Consider the following 16433-nt stretch of genomic DNA (forward strand, 5'->3'; position numbering starts at 1 on the left):
TTTTGTAGCGATGCTATGGCCCTGCCCTGTAAGTAACGAAAACATCACAGCACAACGCTCCCAGCAGCCAGTAATGTGTCTGGGTCTCTCTGCTTTTTCTCCAGTTGAAACATCCAGAGCATCAAAACAGCACTGGCTGCACATTTGTTGGACCCATGACTTTTTTCTTTTTTTTATCTCCTCTCCACTTTTTTACTATTCTAAGCGGTGGATTAAATGAGGACATTTTTGCGTTTAGTTTCCCATGCCTCCAGCTGATACATTTACCTTTCTGGTTTCCACATTTTCTTCTATCATGCAGGCAAAAAACATCCATCTTTGGGCGCCCATCGGATTTTGCAGCATTTAGTCGACCTGTGTGAACCCGCATCTGAGGAGAACAGATACCGCCCCAGGCGGGAAGGTGAAAAATGTGATATTAGTTTGTTTTCGTCAGGTCACTTCAGGACTGATAAGAAGGGTCATGTTGGTAGACTGCAGCTGGATTGACCACGGCTGCACATGGGAATTGATTTACCTTGTTTACCTCCTGAACAACACACAGCTCCTCACCGCCTCTCTGATTTATTGTCTCCAGCCTCCCTCCCACTGGCTGATCCACTAGAATACCCACTCTCCAAATTGACCTATATTTCCCAAAATGAATTTCGACCAGATCCTCTCTGCCATCGGAGGCTTCGGCAGATATCAGAAAATATTGTACGTATGGATTTGTTTGCCCCAGATCCTCCTCGCCTTCCACATGATGGTGAGCATCTTTACCGGGGCCACGCCACCGCATCACTGCCGCGACAACTCGAGCTCGGTAGCCGGGGACCAGTCCTTCCTCCCCGCTGAGCTCAGCCTGAACTTGAGCCTCTCGGACTCCTTCTGCTTCCCCGCCGATGTCCTGCTGCGGGGCAACCGGACGGAGCGCGTCCCGTGTGGCCACGGATGGGTGTACAGCAAGGAGACTTTCCAGAGCACCACGGTCACCGAGGTAATGAAATGTTATGTTTAATCAGGGCTCAGAAGCAACTTTGATCATTCACAAAGTCACTCTCCTGCATGGAAACAGGTGGAATTGTTCCACTCGGTAGGTGTTCAATATTAGCCTAAAATAATAAGCATTTGGAGCCTTTCTTATAATAAAACCAACGCAGGGCCAATAAACTCAAAAAAAGGAATCTAGCAGCAAACCATCTCAAAGTGATATAATGGTACTATAATCTTTAATACTAAGCATTGTTACCCATAGGCTACCACATTATATAGGGAATGCACAATGTCTTTTTATTATGGTGATGCGATGGCAGATAATAGGCATCATACATGGCTGGATTAACTTGCTAGGGGGCCATGGAGCAAGAATGAGCTTCCTGGCCCCAGTTCATTTCCTCCCTTGTCTATGCAGAATGTGTAGAGAAATCTAATCAAAATGTACATGTATGTATGATACAGTAACAGTACCAATACTGTTGGGTTTCTCCATCCGCTAGTGGGATCTGGTGTGCGACAAAGCTGGACTGAACAGTTTTGGTTCATCCACCTACATGTTTGGCCTGTTGGTGGGATCTTTGGTGTTTGGAGCCATGGCTGACAGGTAGGCTGAGCTGCTCTCCCCTTACCCTGGGGCCCTGTGAGCTCTCACTTTGTACAGACACAACACATGTCTGTGTGCATGGCTGCATGAGTGGACACAGCTGGAATCCTTGGCTTGTGATAGCCATGCGTAAGTAGGGCAGTTGTACATCATGCTGATTGAGTGGAAGGGCCAAAGTCGCATACTGTGGTTTGACTGATACTGTTCCTTTTTAACTTTCCTATACAGTAGGTGATGTTTGTGCCATAAACAGCTTATGAAAAATAGTATAATTGTTACGTCATAAAAAATACTGTATATTCAGTGTTTTTTGCAGTTGTGAAAACATCTCAGAAATAGCATAAATGTTTGTGGGGCACTAAAACTCTCCCATACTGAAGGCATGTTGGCAGGGAGTTGCAGTTTTCACACACTTATACTCTATACTGGCCTGCTTCGACTGGTCCAACCCTGTCACAGCTACAGTAATTCACTTATGAACTCATTTGTGCATGTGCTTTGAGAGCATAGTCATGTCCACTTCTTCTCTCTATGTGCAAGGTACGGCCGACGTTTCGTCCTGCTGCTGTCCATCGCTCTTCAGACTGTGTTTGGAGTCGCTGTGGCCTTTGCACCCAACTACCCTGTCTATGTGATTCTTCGCTTTGTAGTTGGAACCACAATATCGGGAGTCATCATCAATGCTTTTGTACTTGGTACTAACCAAACACACACACACACACACACACACACACACACACACACACACACACACACACACACACACACACACACACACACAAACACACACTCACACTCAAACATGATGAGACTTAAGATCACTGCAGTTGCAGTAGTAGTGGTAAAAGTAGTGGATGTAAGTGCATTTTAATTGGCAATTGAAGAAGATTAATGAGTTCGTTAATATTGAGAGGAAAATTCAGTCATGACAATTTTGTATCAGATTAGTAAGATTCCCCTTGTGTGCTCCTTTCAGCTTTCGGTTTTTAATTTTCAGATAGTAACTGTATTTTTCCAGGCAGCTTTGGATGTTGGCGTACATTTAAGGGATGCAGCTATATTATTTTATGAAATTTTATAATTAAAAAAAAAAATTCTCCTACCCCTTATGCTCACAATGCCCTTCCTAACCCATGGAATATATATGTTTTTACATTTTTTTTTTGGGGGGGGGGGTTGACTTTACTTGACAGTAGACAGTCTAGAGAGAGACAAGAATTAAAGACAGAGATAGAAGGGTATAACATGCAAGAAGCGTGTCCTGGCCGAGGATCGAATGATGGATGTTGCAGTTTTGTGGTAGGCCACTTACCTGTTAGGCCGCCAGACGTCACAAAGCTTGACAAGGCTGTTCTTCGCATCTAAAAAGTTGACATAGTAGAGATGGAGATGGTTTTTTAGCCATGGTAGTGATTTGGCTCCAGGGATGACAATGTCGGTCACTGCTTTGGTCCAGACTTACATATCTCAACAACTATTGGATGGACTGCCATTAAAATTGGTACAGGCATACATGTTCCCCTCGGGATGATCCTTTACATCTGTTGTGACACCATAACTTTTCATCTAGTGCCATCACCAGATCAAAATTTCTATTTGTCCAGTACTTTGGTTTATGATAACATTGCTGCAAAACTAATGAGATTCCTATCAGCCTCAGCTGTACTTTGTATTTAGTGCAAATTAGCAAATGTTAGCAAGCAAACACACTATTGTGAACATGCTAATCTTTATACTTGCTAAACATCAGCATGTTAGCATTGTGACTGTGAGCATGTTAGCTTTCTGATGTTCGCATTAAAGGTAAGGCTATGTGTAAATTTTTAGTATCGCTACATGGCCAACGTTAGCATTAACAGATGTTTATTTCCCAGTGTAGAAGAAATGTTCCAAATTCAGTATCAGTCTTCATTCCTTCACTCACCGATGAAGACTATATTGTAGGAAGCTTGGATTCCTGGCATATGGATTACGGAGCCTGGATAATAGTAACAGTAACAGATGCTCCCAGCAGGCACGACTGTTAAGTATCATTCAAGGAAGGCAGTGGATTAACGTAGTCATCTTATCTGTCAGACCTTCAGATAATGTACCTCAAGTGTAATAACATCTCATACTGTTTTGTGCTACATCCTGCCCCATCCCAGAGCACAAACCCTTGGCACTCTTTCCTCTACCTTAAAGCTCCAAACCACCAATACCCATCCTCTCCTCTCCTCTCCTCTCCTCTCCTCTCCTCTCCTCTCCCCTCCCCTCCCCTCCAAATCCTGCACTGTTTTACCTCCAAAGGCACTGAGTGGACATGCACTAAGAGACGCATGCTGGCTGGTATCATCACGGACTATGCCTTTGGCCTGGGCTACATGCTGCTAGCAGGTGTAGCATATCTGATACGAGATTGGAGAAAGTTGCAACTGGCTATATCAGCCCCAGGCTTCCTGCTCATCTTCTATATATGGTGGGAGATTCAATGGGCATCTGAACATTAGATCCAATGTGTATTATTACAATTCTTGGATATGAATACATGAATACCCTCTTTGTGATCTCTATTTCCTCCTATGCTCTTATTTCTGGCACTCTCCTTTGCCTCTTTCTTTTCCCCTCTCCCTTCTCTATCTCCTGTCAGGGTTCTCCCTCAGTCTGCCAGATGGTTGTTGGCCAATGACAGGAGAGAGGAAGCCATCGCACTCCTCCGCAAGGCGGCACTTGTTAATGGCCGGGTTTTACCTCCCGCTGCACAGGTGTGTCTCTCTCTTTTACTCCAAACGCTCTCATCACTCTCATGCTATGTAAGCCATATATGTTTTTTTTTTTGTCTGCTGCATACTTAATAGACAGGTAAGAGAGCGGTGTCAATCTTCTCATCAAACTCTGCGAATGCGAATAAGTGTATTTCTTAATTATTCCTATGTCCAACTGTCACTAATTTTCTAAAACAGCTAGTTACTGTAGTCTTTAGTAAATTTTACGTGAGTAAGTAATGAATTTGTTGGGGACTATTTTCAGCTGTGGATCCATAAACGTGGTCTGCTAGTGATTATTTAAAGTAAATTTAAATTTAGTATTTAAATTTAAAATAAACTACAGGGCCCATTTTCATCATAATGTTTATTGATGTGGATTAAATACTTTTGGACAACAATAGAACTCTGTGACAAAGAGGAATAAGAAGTATCAGGCGTACAATACATGTTTGTATGATCACTTCATTGTTGGTCTTGGGTTTTAATTGGATCTGGTGGAAATGGAAGAGAACTTCACCAGACTTATCCTTTAAAGTTTTTGATTTATATGTGTGTCCATCTGCGCATCAGGTAGAGAAGTGTGAGATTTTAGGTGGAGGGAAGCGAAGTCACTCGGCAGTGGATCTCGTACGAACACCTCAGATGAGGAAGAGGGCTATCATCTTGTTCTACATCTGGTAAATCCTGTTTGTATGTGTGCATGCACATATGCTTTTTAGCGTTATTACCATCTTCTCTCTCGCTCTTTTCTCTTGTGACTATATCCCTGTTCCTCCTCTGCAATCCCAGGTTTGTGAACGTTCTGGTGTACTACGGCCTCTCATTAGGTGTGTCCAGGTTAGGGACAAACCTCTATCTGACCCAGTTTGTGTTTGGGTTGGTTGAGATCCCCGCTCGTTCTCTGGTCCTACTCGTCCTGCCCTGCAGCCGCCGACTCTCCCAGAGCGGCTTCCTGGCTGTTGGAGGACTCGCCTGTCTGCTAATGCTCGCTGTCCCTGCAGGTAGCATGGACACTATGTATTTGCATTCATATAGTTTTCTGACGGGAATGCGTAAATGACTTCGATCACTGCAATCATTTCTCTCCTTTTTGTCTTTCCTGTAATCCTTGTGTCCTTCCTTGTGTCTCGAGATCATCCCAATGTCGTCACTGGTCTCGCCATGGTGGGGAAGTTTGGTATAACCGCTTCCTTTGCTGTAATTTATGTGTACACTGCTGAGATATTCCCCACTGTGCTACGGTAAGAAACCTTTGTCTGCGCAAATTCGGTTACTTTTCTAAACCCAAACACTAGTGTTTTTATCTTTATCTCTTAGGGTAATTCCTACAAAATCTTTTCTTTGTGTTCCCATAGGCAAACAGGCATTGGTGTATCAAGTATGTTTGCGAGGATGGGTGGTGTGTTAGCACCCATCATCAACATGCTTCATAATCACAGCCCTGCTACGCCTCTGGTCATCTTCGGTACCTTCCCGCTGCTCGGTGCTGTCCTGGCCCTGGCACTGCCGGAAACTGCCGACAGACCTCTTCCTGACACAGTGGAGGATGCAGAGAACTGGGACGTGAGGTACTATAATGTGACCTCTGTCTTCACTGGAATGGGACTTTGCTTTTTTGGGGAGTGAGGAAAGTAGAATTGGTGTTGAATTGTGGTAAAGTTTGGTGTATTTGTGTATGATCTTCATCACAAAAAGAAGAGAAAAAGTAAAGTGTGAAAATCATGGAACTAAAATAATGTTCTGTGATTTTCTCAATTCATTTCACACTTTGGTTTACTGCGCAGCAGGTCTTAAAGTGTCACCACAGTTTCTGGATATTCTGGGTCACTTATGAGCTCTTTTTTTCAGAGTGCTTTTACTGTCCCCCTTTACTACTCCATGACCCTTAGCAGGATTTAAAGTCTCACTGTGCTGTTTGTTCCCATGTGAAAACCCAAACTCTGTGAGCTCAGTGTGTACTTTGTGTTTCGTCTCCGGCAGGTCACCTCCGAACAAGGATAACCCTGAGATGTGCGAGGATATTAGCCAATCAGCTAGCAGCACAGAGGAACAGGAGCTACAGCATCTGGCAAGCAAGGCCTAACTGTATTTACATATGCCATTATTCACACATTATATGGCCTCAACTTTGATACCAGATACAGTACTTATAACATTCTCTATGCAACAGCGGGTCAGGATCTGATTTAGAACGCTATGCAACAGAGCCAAACACGTCATCCCCCAAACTAGCATGCAGGTGCATGCACACGTGCACAAAGCAGGCATTCAGTTCTGCTGCTGAAGCAAATCAACAGACTACTGTTTTACCAAATGCAAGTTAACACGTTTCAGTCAGGAATAGTCCTGGTTTGCAGTCTTGTGCATTCCTCAGATGTTAACACTTTTATTTTTGAGAACTGGTTTGATATATCTTAGTTATGTGGGGAGACAAAATAAATAGTTCCGCTAAAGACTTTGCAGACCCACAGATTGCATATTTGTATAATGCATATTTACACATCTAAAGGCTCAGCTCAAACTTCTAAACAGGCTGATCTAAAGAATCAGATTGGGCAAGAAGAGTTTAGCAGACTGCCACTTCTTCTCTAATGCAGTACACATACAGTAGTCCCGGTGAGCAGCTATTTTTAGGAATCTGTATTTTTCAGACTGAAGGACTTACATTGCATTTCACGAAAGCACCTAAATATTTTTGTATAAAAGTCTGTGGACTGTGGAATAACTTTGTTGTATCTTAATACTGTATCAAACAAGCAACTGCCTCGTTTTCTATTTTATGTTCTCAAGCCAAGTGGAATAAAACTAGTCAGGTTGAGATTGCATGCACCAGTTACCGTCATTACACCTAGTGTAGCGTTTTGTTCAGACTGCTGTAGCTCATTTGTAGTTTTGTATAAAAACTGGGATGTGACTGATCGCCATGTGAAGAGATATTTGATTTTATCATTTTTTGTAGGTTTGTTTTCATTGAATTATGTTCTGATGTAACTTAGTTGCCATGATGTTTTAGATCTGGGGAATATCTATGGCATTTTTAAAGTGTTTGAAGGGCTCTTATTGTGTACATGAATTAGTTAGACATTTAAAAAAAAAAACCCAGCATGGATCAGAATAACAGGTCGTGTAGTATTCTATATTACTCAGGAAATGGGATTTTATTCAGTGACTATTATTCCTATAGCAAAGAAATTTGAGGCCAGTATGATTTGGAAAGCACAAAGCTGTGTGGAGGGGATAAGCTGTTATTCGACTGCATGAATTTAGAAAAGCATGCCTTACTGCTGCCCAAAGCATGTGGGTGTGTTAGATTAACCAGAAGTTGCCATTCAAGCCAGCAATTGGAAAAGTTTCCTTTTTTTTTATTGCATTGTTTCCAGGCCAGTACATTTGCAACAATACAACAAATTACATAAAAATCATAAACAAATGGAAATGTCACACAATATACTTTGTACAACTGAAATGAAGGCACTGTGCTTTTGTGCCATCAGCAATAAACTTGTCAAAACCATGTGGGCTGTGTACAAGTTGTGCAGCATCTCAATTCACTCAGTCACCATTCAACAGCAACATTTAACATTATCAAGCACTTCAAATCAGATATAATAATTACAACAGCACTTCCAAAATTAGGTGTCATTCACCCTCCGGTACTCACATAGTGGCTTTAACATAGATTTATATAGGGAGTACAAAAACAAATCTATGCCAGTGTTACGTATGTAGCATCAGTGGTGACGCCACAGTTGTTATCTTTCATAGACATGAGGATGTAGCCATCATTGCCCCAGTAAGTGGACCATGAATTCTTTATTAACCAGTATGGCTCCCCGCTCAGGGTCCCATAACCCACTGCAAGCACAGCATGGTCCAAATCATCAGTAGTATTACCTGAAAAACACAAGAAACGTGCCGAGTTGTAGAGAGAGAAAGATGGTGGTTGCTGTAAAAAGTATGAGCTCCAGTGAGTGGTAAACTTACCACAGGCAGGTTCATAGTAGACCCCATGGCTGTAGAAAACAAATGACCGATGCGACGCATCAATACTAACAGCCACAGGCCCGTTTTTATAGAGAGCCAGTTTAAGGGCCTCTGCATCTCCTGATGTGACGTTGGTGTAGCTCTGGATGCGTGCAGTGAGCTGGGATGAGTTCACGTGGCAAAATCCATTCTGTTCAGTGAGGAAAACAAAAAATTGAACACACAAAACCCTGGAGAGTTCAAACAGGCTAATCAGGCTACAGTTACTCAGATAACGCATCTCATGTTTCTTATCCAGTACATAACGAAAAAAATAAAAACATACAACAGCTTGACAGAGCGCGCAATAGGGCCACACAAAATAATTTAAAACAAGTGTAGTTTTCACCTAACTATGAAAAAGCAGTTACATTCATCTGATTGAACTTTGAAATAACTGATAATTGGGTAAAAATTAGACTTTTTTAAAAAACTTTAAAAAGGCTTGTGTGTCTCTATGTTAGGGTGAATGAAAATCTGAACGTAAAGATGGAATTAAAATCACATTATTACTTTCACAGAGGCATATTGTACTGGTGTCTTCTTTCAAGATCTAATTAGATCCAGACAGTTGGATTCATATTTCATAGGAACATGTAGCTCTACTAGTTTGTAAGCCAGAAGAAATACTGCCAAAAGGTGTTTCATTTTTGCTTGCACCCTTAAAAAATAGTGAATTCAATACTGGATGATAGTGAGTTTCAATTTCACTCTCATTCAGTATTGACTAAATGGATTATTTCTCTTCAACAGGAACAGGCGTCTTGAAATCGTCTCACCATTCCCATATAGGCTCCGTAAGTTTCTGTCGTGGCGATGCCTCCATGTTTCATAATCCACTCGTACGCCCTCCACTCCTCCCCTCCGTCACAGCCGTTATTGCCGAACCCCCAGGAACAGTCCACCAGCATCTGCTGAGACAGAACCTGCAGGGACCCCGTCTGAAAGACAAGAGGAAACCATGATCATGCTGCAAATGCAGATTATTAAACTGTCCCTGCACTGCATGAACCAAATTCTCTGAAATACAATACCAACAGTTTCACCAGCTTTGTGCTCTCATTGCACCACACCAGCCTCTCAATAGGTTCTTCATAAAACACTGAGTACATAAACAACAGACAAGACAGCTAGACATGTACACAAGTTTACAACATCTTTACACCAGCTGTTATCTAAAGGTTGCTAGGCATCGCTGTGAGATCACAAAGAGTCAAATTAAAATTGGCCCCTGGGGAGCGGCTCTGTTTATGAACCTGCCTGAGGGGACGGGGATGCTGTATCATGCAGGTCACTTCCTGCTGGTGCAATGTGCGCTGGCAAAGGCACAAAGACCAACTGCTGGGACCTCACAACAGTGCTTTCTTGCAGCCAAATCAAACTGTACTTGCAACAATTAGTGAGGAACTCACCTACACAAGTTTTGCTGGAATATTGTCAATGCTTTTGACCCTATGGGCTAAAATATTAGTTAAAAATGTAACAAATGCATTAATTGTCAATGAATTATACTTCCACAAGGGGGTGATGTAAACATCAACATCTAATTAAGAAGTGTGCAATTAAGAAACGTCATAGGTCTTAATTTACAAGGCCCTTCTAAACTAAAAAAAAAAATTATATATTTTTTGAAAATAACCACCAACCTCCCAAATATTTTTAAATTTTTCCCTGCAGTGGGTGAACAACCTCCTTAGATATCACGGTTATCATACTCTGAGTGTGTGTTTGAAAGAGAGAGTCAAAGAATTTGGTCTCTTCAATGGGGTGCCATCAAATCCCATAATAAACCGGTCCAACGAGTTGCTTAGTAACACGGGAGAAAGAATGCCTTTGAGCTTTGCCTTCCACAGGATGGAGGCAGGCCAAAGCTGACATTCACTCACTTATTTATTCACACACACACACACACACACACACACACACACACACACACACACACACACACACACACACACACACACACACAGGGTCAAGTCTGTCTAATTTGAGTGGAAGTCGCACAATGAACCGTCTTGTGGACCCACCCCTGCTCCGAAGGAGAAGTCTTCTCTTCACTCACAGCGATGCTTTTCTAAAGCTTTAGAGAGGCAAAAGAATTGAAGGGCTTAAATGTATATTTCTGAACAAATAGTTCAATAAATGGACTTCAACCATAAACTTTACCCAGACGTGACAGAATAATGCTCTTCTGCACATTGAGCCATTTTTTCCTTCCAAACATCATCAGTTCATCCTTACACAAAAGTCCGCAATAATTATACTTTCCTATGCATTTCATACTGGGCAATTTTTAAAAATGTTATTCATTCATTCATTCATCCATCCATTCCTTTGTGTGTTCTACTGCTGTTTTTGAACATTGTCCAAAGAATGTAACTCACTTCACCTCATATCTACCCCATCTTTATCATTCATGCATTTCTATAGCAAGTTTGACACAATATGTCCTTTGTTTCTGTATAATTTGCTGTATGTTTTCTGCCCACATGACCCACTTCCCTACAGGAGTTACCTCCGATACATCTTATCATTTAAAAAAAAAAAAAAAAAAAAAAAAAAAAAAATTATAATTAGAGAGATGCCAATAACTGCAATGCAAATCGACCAAAACATGAACAGATGAGGCCCCGTGCTGAACATCTGTGGCTTCAAAGAGCATAAGGAAGTAGCCTGGTCAGTTTAAAAAACTGGATTTGGGCCAATGGTTGTGGTGCAAGCTGCTTCTTTATTGGTTTTCACCTTTAGGAAGAGAGCGCCCTCTACTGCTCCAGTGGTGGCAAAGCTCCAACAGGAGCCACATATGGCCTGGTCCTTCACTGGGGTCACAGCACCTGAAAGGGAAGAGCCAATGTAAATACTACGATGTCTGACCAGACAAATGCATTTTGGCAAAAGATTTCAGATATATACATATGTATATATACACACACACACCATAGAGTCTCCAGTCAAATGAATCAGGTGCTTTCAACCCTTCATAAATCTGGGAGGGGAAGGGGAGCCCTCTGTTTGGAGTCTTTCCTTGTTTCCTTCCCCTCATGGTGGCCAGCTCTGACATGGTGCGATCTGACAGAGAGTTTAGAGCCAGAGAGAAAGGCAGCCCTGCCCTGTTCTTGGAGTGGACATACCTATAGTAGAAAACAAGGACACAGTTACCAGATCTTGTAAAATCCTTCTAACAACTTAATCTATATCCATGTTGGACTGCTATTAAAACTGGTTATGTCCTTTAAGATAACATCATGATGGTAAGGCTTCAGTGTCACAACTCCTATTTTTTTTCCCCCTCTCACCGGAGGTTATGGACAAAAGCGTGCTCCCTCTTCTCATGCTCCCTTTCGTCGCTGTAGCGACGCTGAAACTTCTCCTTGAAATGGGTGAACATGCGCTGCGAGTGGCCTGAAGCTGAGGTGTGGATGAGATCTTTCATTGGATTGGCCAACATGTGGTGCTCCACTCCTGGACCAGGAAATCCCTCACAGCTCATCCCTATGAGGGAAAAATGGACCGAACAGAAATGTGTTTTCTTCACGTGGTCTTAATGTACAGTATGTAACTACAGCAGGAGGCCACAAACCTTCAGGCAGGGAGAAGACTTTGGGGTCCACATGAGTGCTGAACTCCTTGTAGTCCACCAGGTATTTGTCATAGTGGGACCCCAGCAGCGTGTTGTATCCCATCATCTCATAGTGGAGGGGTGTAGCGGGCTCTTGGCCATCTGCACGTTTCTCCAAATGGGTCACCCAAAGTGTGTATGTGTTCTTCTTATAACCCACAGTAGTCACATTCTGCCAGACTTCACACAGGGAACCTCCATAGTACTCCATCCTCAGGAACTATGGGGGAAAACAACATTTTGACTTGTGAAGACACAGACAGATAAGGTGAGAGTATTTTATCAACAGCAATAAATCATGGCTAAATTAAATGTGAAGCCGTGGCGTAATCGTTTTGAAATTTGGCTTCATTGTGGAGGTGAATGGTACATTATACATTTTCCATGAACACTATTATAAAGAGGAATATACTAATTGCTTTACTTTCGTGTAGACCTGTTTTAGCCAGACCTCAACGGCGCTATGAGTTTGCATTAGTGAAAAGCTGTAAGACTATGGAAAAAAGTCAACATAACAATGAACTTAAATCTCCCTCATTAAGACTGCATTGTAACATATTGTCTGGACGCTCTACAGCCCCTTTAGAGGAATTAACCACTCAGTCTACATGTCTGGGAGTGTTACACCAGTTTCTGTGACTGCTCAAGTGCAAGACCACAAATGCAACAGCTGAAGGAGCAACAAAAAGTTAAGTCTGCTTCTGTACTACAAAATAATCCAGGATCTGCCCTGGAGTCATGCACTGAAAACTGCTCAAGGTCAACTGCTCAGGTGACTGGCAGTCTTCAAGTTTGTTAACGGTGATAAGACATAATTTACACAAATTACTCTAATAAATGTGTTATGGAGATGAAATACCAAAACTGAGCATTTTACACACACTACACACACCTGGAAGCCCTGCACATCAGGTAGCGATGCCTGTGGTGTGACCGTTTCATTCTTTGTTCCGTTGAGCTGAAAGCACTTCATCACATTCTGCTCCACCTCTGTTGTCTCTGGAGTGATTTTATAGGCAATGCCCCACTGCTGCTTTGCCCCCAACTGGTATGTTGACACTTGGCCTGTTGTCGATCAAAAGGAGAGATTTTAAAGTTACGACATTATTGGCTCCTTTGAGGCAGAGGTTTCCACTCCCCGGGTTGCAGACCCATACCACACCATGAAAAATTTGCTACAGGGCCATGAGAAAATTAATGTGATTCACCATAAAAAAAAACAACAAAAAAAACAACAACATAATAATAAGTAGCATGGCACTCAGTAGAGCACATACCCCAACACGAAAAATGTCTTCTCTTGCAATGTAGTAATAAAAGTGATAATTACTCCTGGATCTGCCCCTTTAATCAGTTTTGCACTAAAATCTAATGGATTCTTCCCTGTTCCACTGCGGTGCAAATCGGTTCAGTACTTTCTGCTTAATCCTGTTGAAAAAAAAAAGACAAACCACCAAACATACACAGGTGTCAACATAACCTCCTTGGTGTAATAATAATAATAATAATAATAATAATAATAATAATAATAATAATAATAATAATAATAATAATAATAATAATAATATTATTAACAACAACAACAACAACAACAGCAGCAGCAGCAGCAGCAGCACAACTTTATAGGCTATTGTAGGATATACCTTTTCCTCTGCTAATTGCAGAGAAAGTCTATGTCGCGTCTTTCCTTATCAATCCCTATCCCCAAACCACAATATACCACACTGAAAATAAGCTGAGTGTTTACATCCGCAAGTTTAAGACTATGTACAGTCTGACAGCTTTGGCTGTCAGATACAAGCTCAAATTACTTGTGAACAGAGTTTCTCAGCGGTGTAGTAGCGTTTTCTGCAATAGGATCTTTTTTTTTTTTTTTTTTTTTTTTTAAAAACACCTCTTACACAACTTATTTTGACTTTTTCTCCCATAATTAGTTTTTACCTACTTAAGTGCAGAGTAGCAATATGCCGGCTGTAAAGTGTTAATCTACTCAACCCACCTCTATTGTTAATATATTTCCATATATTTTCTTTACTGCAGAAATAACATTTCTGCTTAGGATACCCTATACAAATATAGTTCTTCTGCTGCAACTAAACAATTATTGACTTCCTTATCCATTTGTGATCACAACCGCCTTGTCATGACTGGGTTTGAGTTCTAACAGTTTAACACCAAATTTCATCAGAATTTTAAGAGGATAAGAAAACTGTTTAGAAAGCAGCACAAAAAGAAAAAAAACACTACATAACAAAGGTTCAGAGCCACATGAATATGTAACATGTGGCAACAGAGCAAGTTCCCCAAAAGTGCTTATTCCATTTTTTTCCACTTCTTTGCTCGCACACTGGGTGACTATGTTCCACTCTGGTTACTTTGGTCTGACACAACAGCCTCTCAGTTTCACATCACAAACCCAATCAAGCAGGGAAACTACAGAGTCAGGTTTAAGAGAAACAGCCAAGGGTCTGTCAAGAGGTTTCTTACCACGGTAGTAGTCTATTCGGCTGGATTTTGCTGCAAGGTCAAACCAGGCCTCAAATGGCTCCTTGATCTCAGCATAGGGCAGAGTGATCATCCCTGCAACGGATATGTGAAACGGTAAAGTAAGGAGGCTAAATTCTGAGAAAGAGAGGCCCCAATTTGTCATCCGCTAGTGGTATATTACTGACCTTTGACATGATAGCTGCTCCCAAAATCTGGAGGGGAAGGGACTACTTTCGCCTCTGTAGCTGAAAACAAACACAAAGAGTGTTGAACGGGGCTTTACATAAACTGCATTTGAGTCGTGTTACTGACTTCATTCATTTATTTATTTATTTCATGTGAGGACAAATAGGCTAAATGTAATCCTATACATGAATCATATTTATAGTCATGTATCCTATACATGACTATAAATGAACCTGGAGCGGCAGGAATACTGATGGCTGTCCTTAGACACTCACAAAGAAAATGAAAATTAAAAACGTGGCAATTTAGCCCATGTTGTATCCTTTCCTTCGTACTCATATGGCAGAGAATGGACGATCTTTTGAGAGGGATTTCATCAAGTTTTAGTCGGTCAATGAAGTGTCGCAGGGTATAGTTCATATATGACGAATTAAAGCGTAGTTTGTTTGTTTTTTAAAGTCTCGTTTGGGATAATGAGCAGTATTTTAAAAAGGTGTTTTTTTAGTTATCCCGATAAGCAAGTCAATTCCAAATTGGCATGTTTTGGCAGAAGTTTGGCGTAGTTTGCGCACATAACCGAGAGTGAGGCAGACATTTACTTTACTGGGTATTTTAACAGAATTATCATATTTTTTTTCAACTGTACGGCCACTTATACCTGAAAGTATTATCCAGCAAGCTGAACGTCTAGGTAGCTGCCATAGCGACTAGCTGCCTTCGTAGCATCTAGCTAGCTGAAAGCACCAAGTGGCCGATGAAATGTTGTGCCTTACCCATGACAGCCCACAATAGGATAGCCCCGATGTACCCGCACCGCATGGCTTCCACTCTGAGCTCAGAAATTCAGGAAAGAAACGCAGCCGGGCCAGACACAAACAAATATCATGACTCTCCAAAAAAAAAACACCGAATAAACAACAGAAAGCAAATACCAAGTTATTGACGTCCTCCTTTAACCAATCACATTGTGGCGTGGGGGGGTGAACACCAACCACATAGCTAGAGAGAGGCGGGTGTTATTTGAAAGGCCACCATGTGATCTCTGTGTATGTGATTTGTGCCATGTGACTAATCTATAACCTTTGTTTATACATTTAAGGAAAAGGCTATGCTTTACTGAAAGTTTCAAGTTTATTGTCATATATTTGATAGCAATGCAGACATCATTACCAGTGATGAAACTCTTGGTCACAGAGCCATCTCAGCTTTACTTATTAAGTGAAATAAGGGCGTAGTAAGTGAGTAATATAAACAGCATTTATTTAGTAATTATAAAAGTCTGAAGTCTACTCTAAACAGTGTAGTATAAATAAAATAAATAGTGTTTACCTAAAGTAAAATTAAAAAACGATGAAAAGAATATTGATAGTGATAGATTAATAAAGCAGCTGGTGTAAACAAACAAAAGAAGACGCCAGGTTGTGTTTCAGTGGTATCCCTCAGACGCTTGAGAAAAAAAATTCAGTTTGCAGTGTTGCGTAAGTTCACAGATCACAAGAGCTAGCTCAAAGTCCCGTTCGCACAGATTTAAATGAAGAAGTTTACATTCATTTCTTCCGTTTTTTTTTTTTTTGGTTGTAAGTTAGCTTCTCTGAGTCATTCTTTTTCAGTAGAGCCTCCTCCTACCCATCCATTCCCAGCCCCCATACATTGTCGCTTCCCAAACTAACTGAATTACTGTATACTACTATAGAATCACAGGGAGAGATTACTTGTAAGAGCCAAGAAAAAACAATTGTTTACCACTTAAACAATGTGTCGTTAAGCAGAACAAAGCAGAACTCAAAAC

At 41.3% G+C, this 16433-nt stretch overlaps 2 protein-coding genes across 2 annotated transcripts; one reads left to right on the forward strand and one right to left on the reverse strand.

Annotated features, from left to right (window-relative positions):
- Positions 1–634: 634 nt before the first annotated feature.
- si:dkey-166k12.1 (solute carrier family 22 member 13) lies at positions 635–7566 on the forward strand. The gene is made up of 10 exons (XM_040121722.1): positions 635–979; positions 1479–1582; positions 2123–2277; positions 3872–4040; positions 4212–4326; positions 4900–5006; positions 5119–5330; positions 5462–5570; positions 5685–5897; positions 6310–7566. The coding sequence occupies exons 1-10, from the start codon at positions 641–643 to the stop codon at positions 6410–6412; spliced, it is 1626 nt and encodes a 541-aa protein (XP_039977656.1). The 5' UTR covers positions 635–640; the 3' UTR covers positions 6413–7566.
- Positions 7567–7666: 100 nt separating this feature from the next.
- On the reverse strand, positions 7667–15625 carry zgc:110239 (uncharacterized protein LOC550326 homolog). The gene is made up of 11 exons (XM_040121720.1): positions 15418–15625; positions 14644–14703; positions 14459–14551; positions 12864–13036; positions 11933–12191; positions 11649–11844; positions 11290–11483; positions 11095–11186; positions 9132–9293; positions 8314–8503; positions 7667–8223 (listed from the first exon to the last, which is right to left on the reverse strand). The coding sequence occupies exons 1-11, from the start codon at positions 15461–15463 to the stop codon at positions 8036–8038; spliced, it is 1653 nt and encodes a 550-aa protein (XP_039977654.1). The 5' UTR covers positions 15464–15625; the 3' UTR covers positions 7667–8035.
- Between the last annotated feature and the right edge of the window lie 808 nt (positions 15626–16433).

The sequence above is a fragment of the Xiphias gladius genome, chromosome 24, assembly GCF_016859285.1.
Source record: "Xiphias gladius isolate SHS-SW01 ecotype Sanya breed wild chromosome 24, ASM1685928v1, whole genome shotgun sequence".
Lineage (NCBI taxonomy): Eukaryota > Metazoa > Chordata > Actinopteri > Istiophoriformes > Xiphiidae > Xiphias > Xiphias gladius.

Excerpts from the sequence above, each read along its gene's own strand:
- si:dkey-166k12.1 (XM_040121722.1), top strand. The coding sequence starts at position 641 with ATGAATTTCGACCAGATCCTCTCTGCCATCGGAGGCTTCGGCAGATAT. Across the intron at positions 980-1,478 it reads AGAGCACCACGGTCACCGAG|TGGGATCTGGTGTGCGACAA; the intron begins GTAATGAAATGT and ends TCCATCCGCTAG. Across the intron at positions 4,041-4,211 it reads CTGCTCATCTTCTATATATG|GGTTCTCCCTCAGTCTGCCA; the intron begins GTGGGAGATTCA and ends ATCTCCTGTCAG.
- zgc:110239 (XM_040121720.1), bottom strand. The coding sequence starts at position 15,463 with ATGCGGTGCGGGTACATCGGGGCTATCCTATTGTGGGCTGTCATGG. Across the intron at positions 13,037-14,458 it reads CCGAATAGACTACTACCGTG|GCCAAGTGTCAACATACCAG; the intron begins GTAAGAAACCTC and ends GATCGACAACAG. Across the intron at positions 8,224-8,313 it reads CTACTATGAACCTGCCTGTG|GTAATACTACTGATGATTTG; the intron begins GTAAGTTTACCA and ends TGTGTTTTTCAG.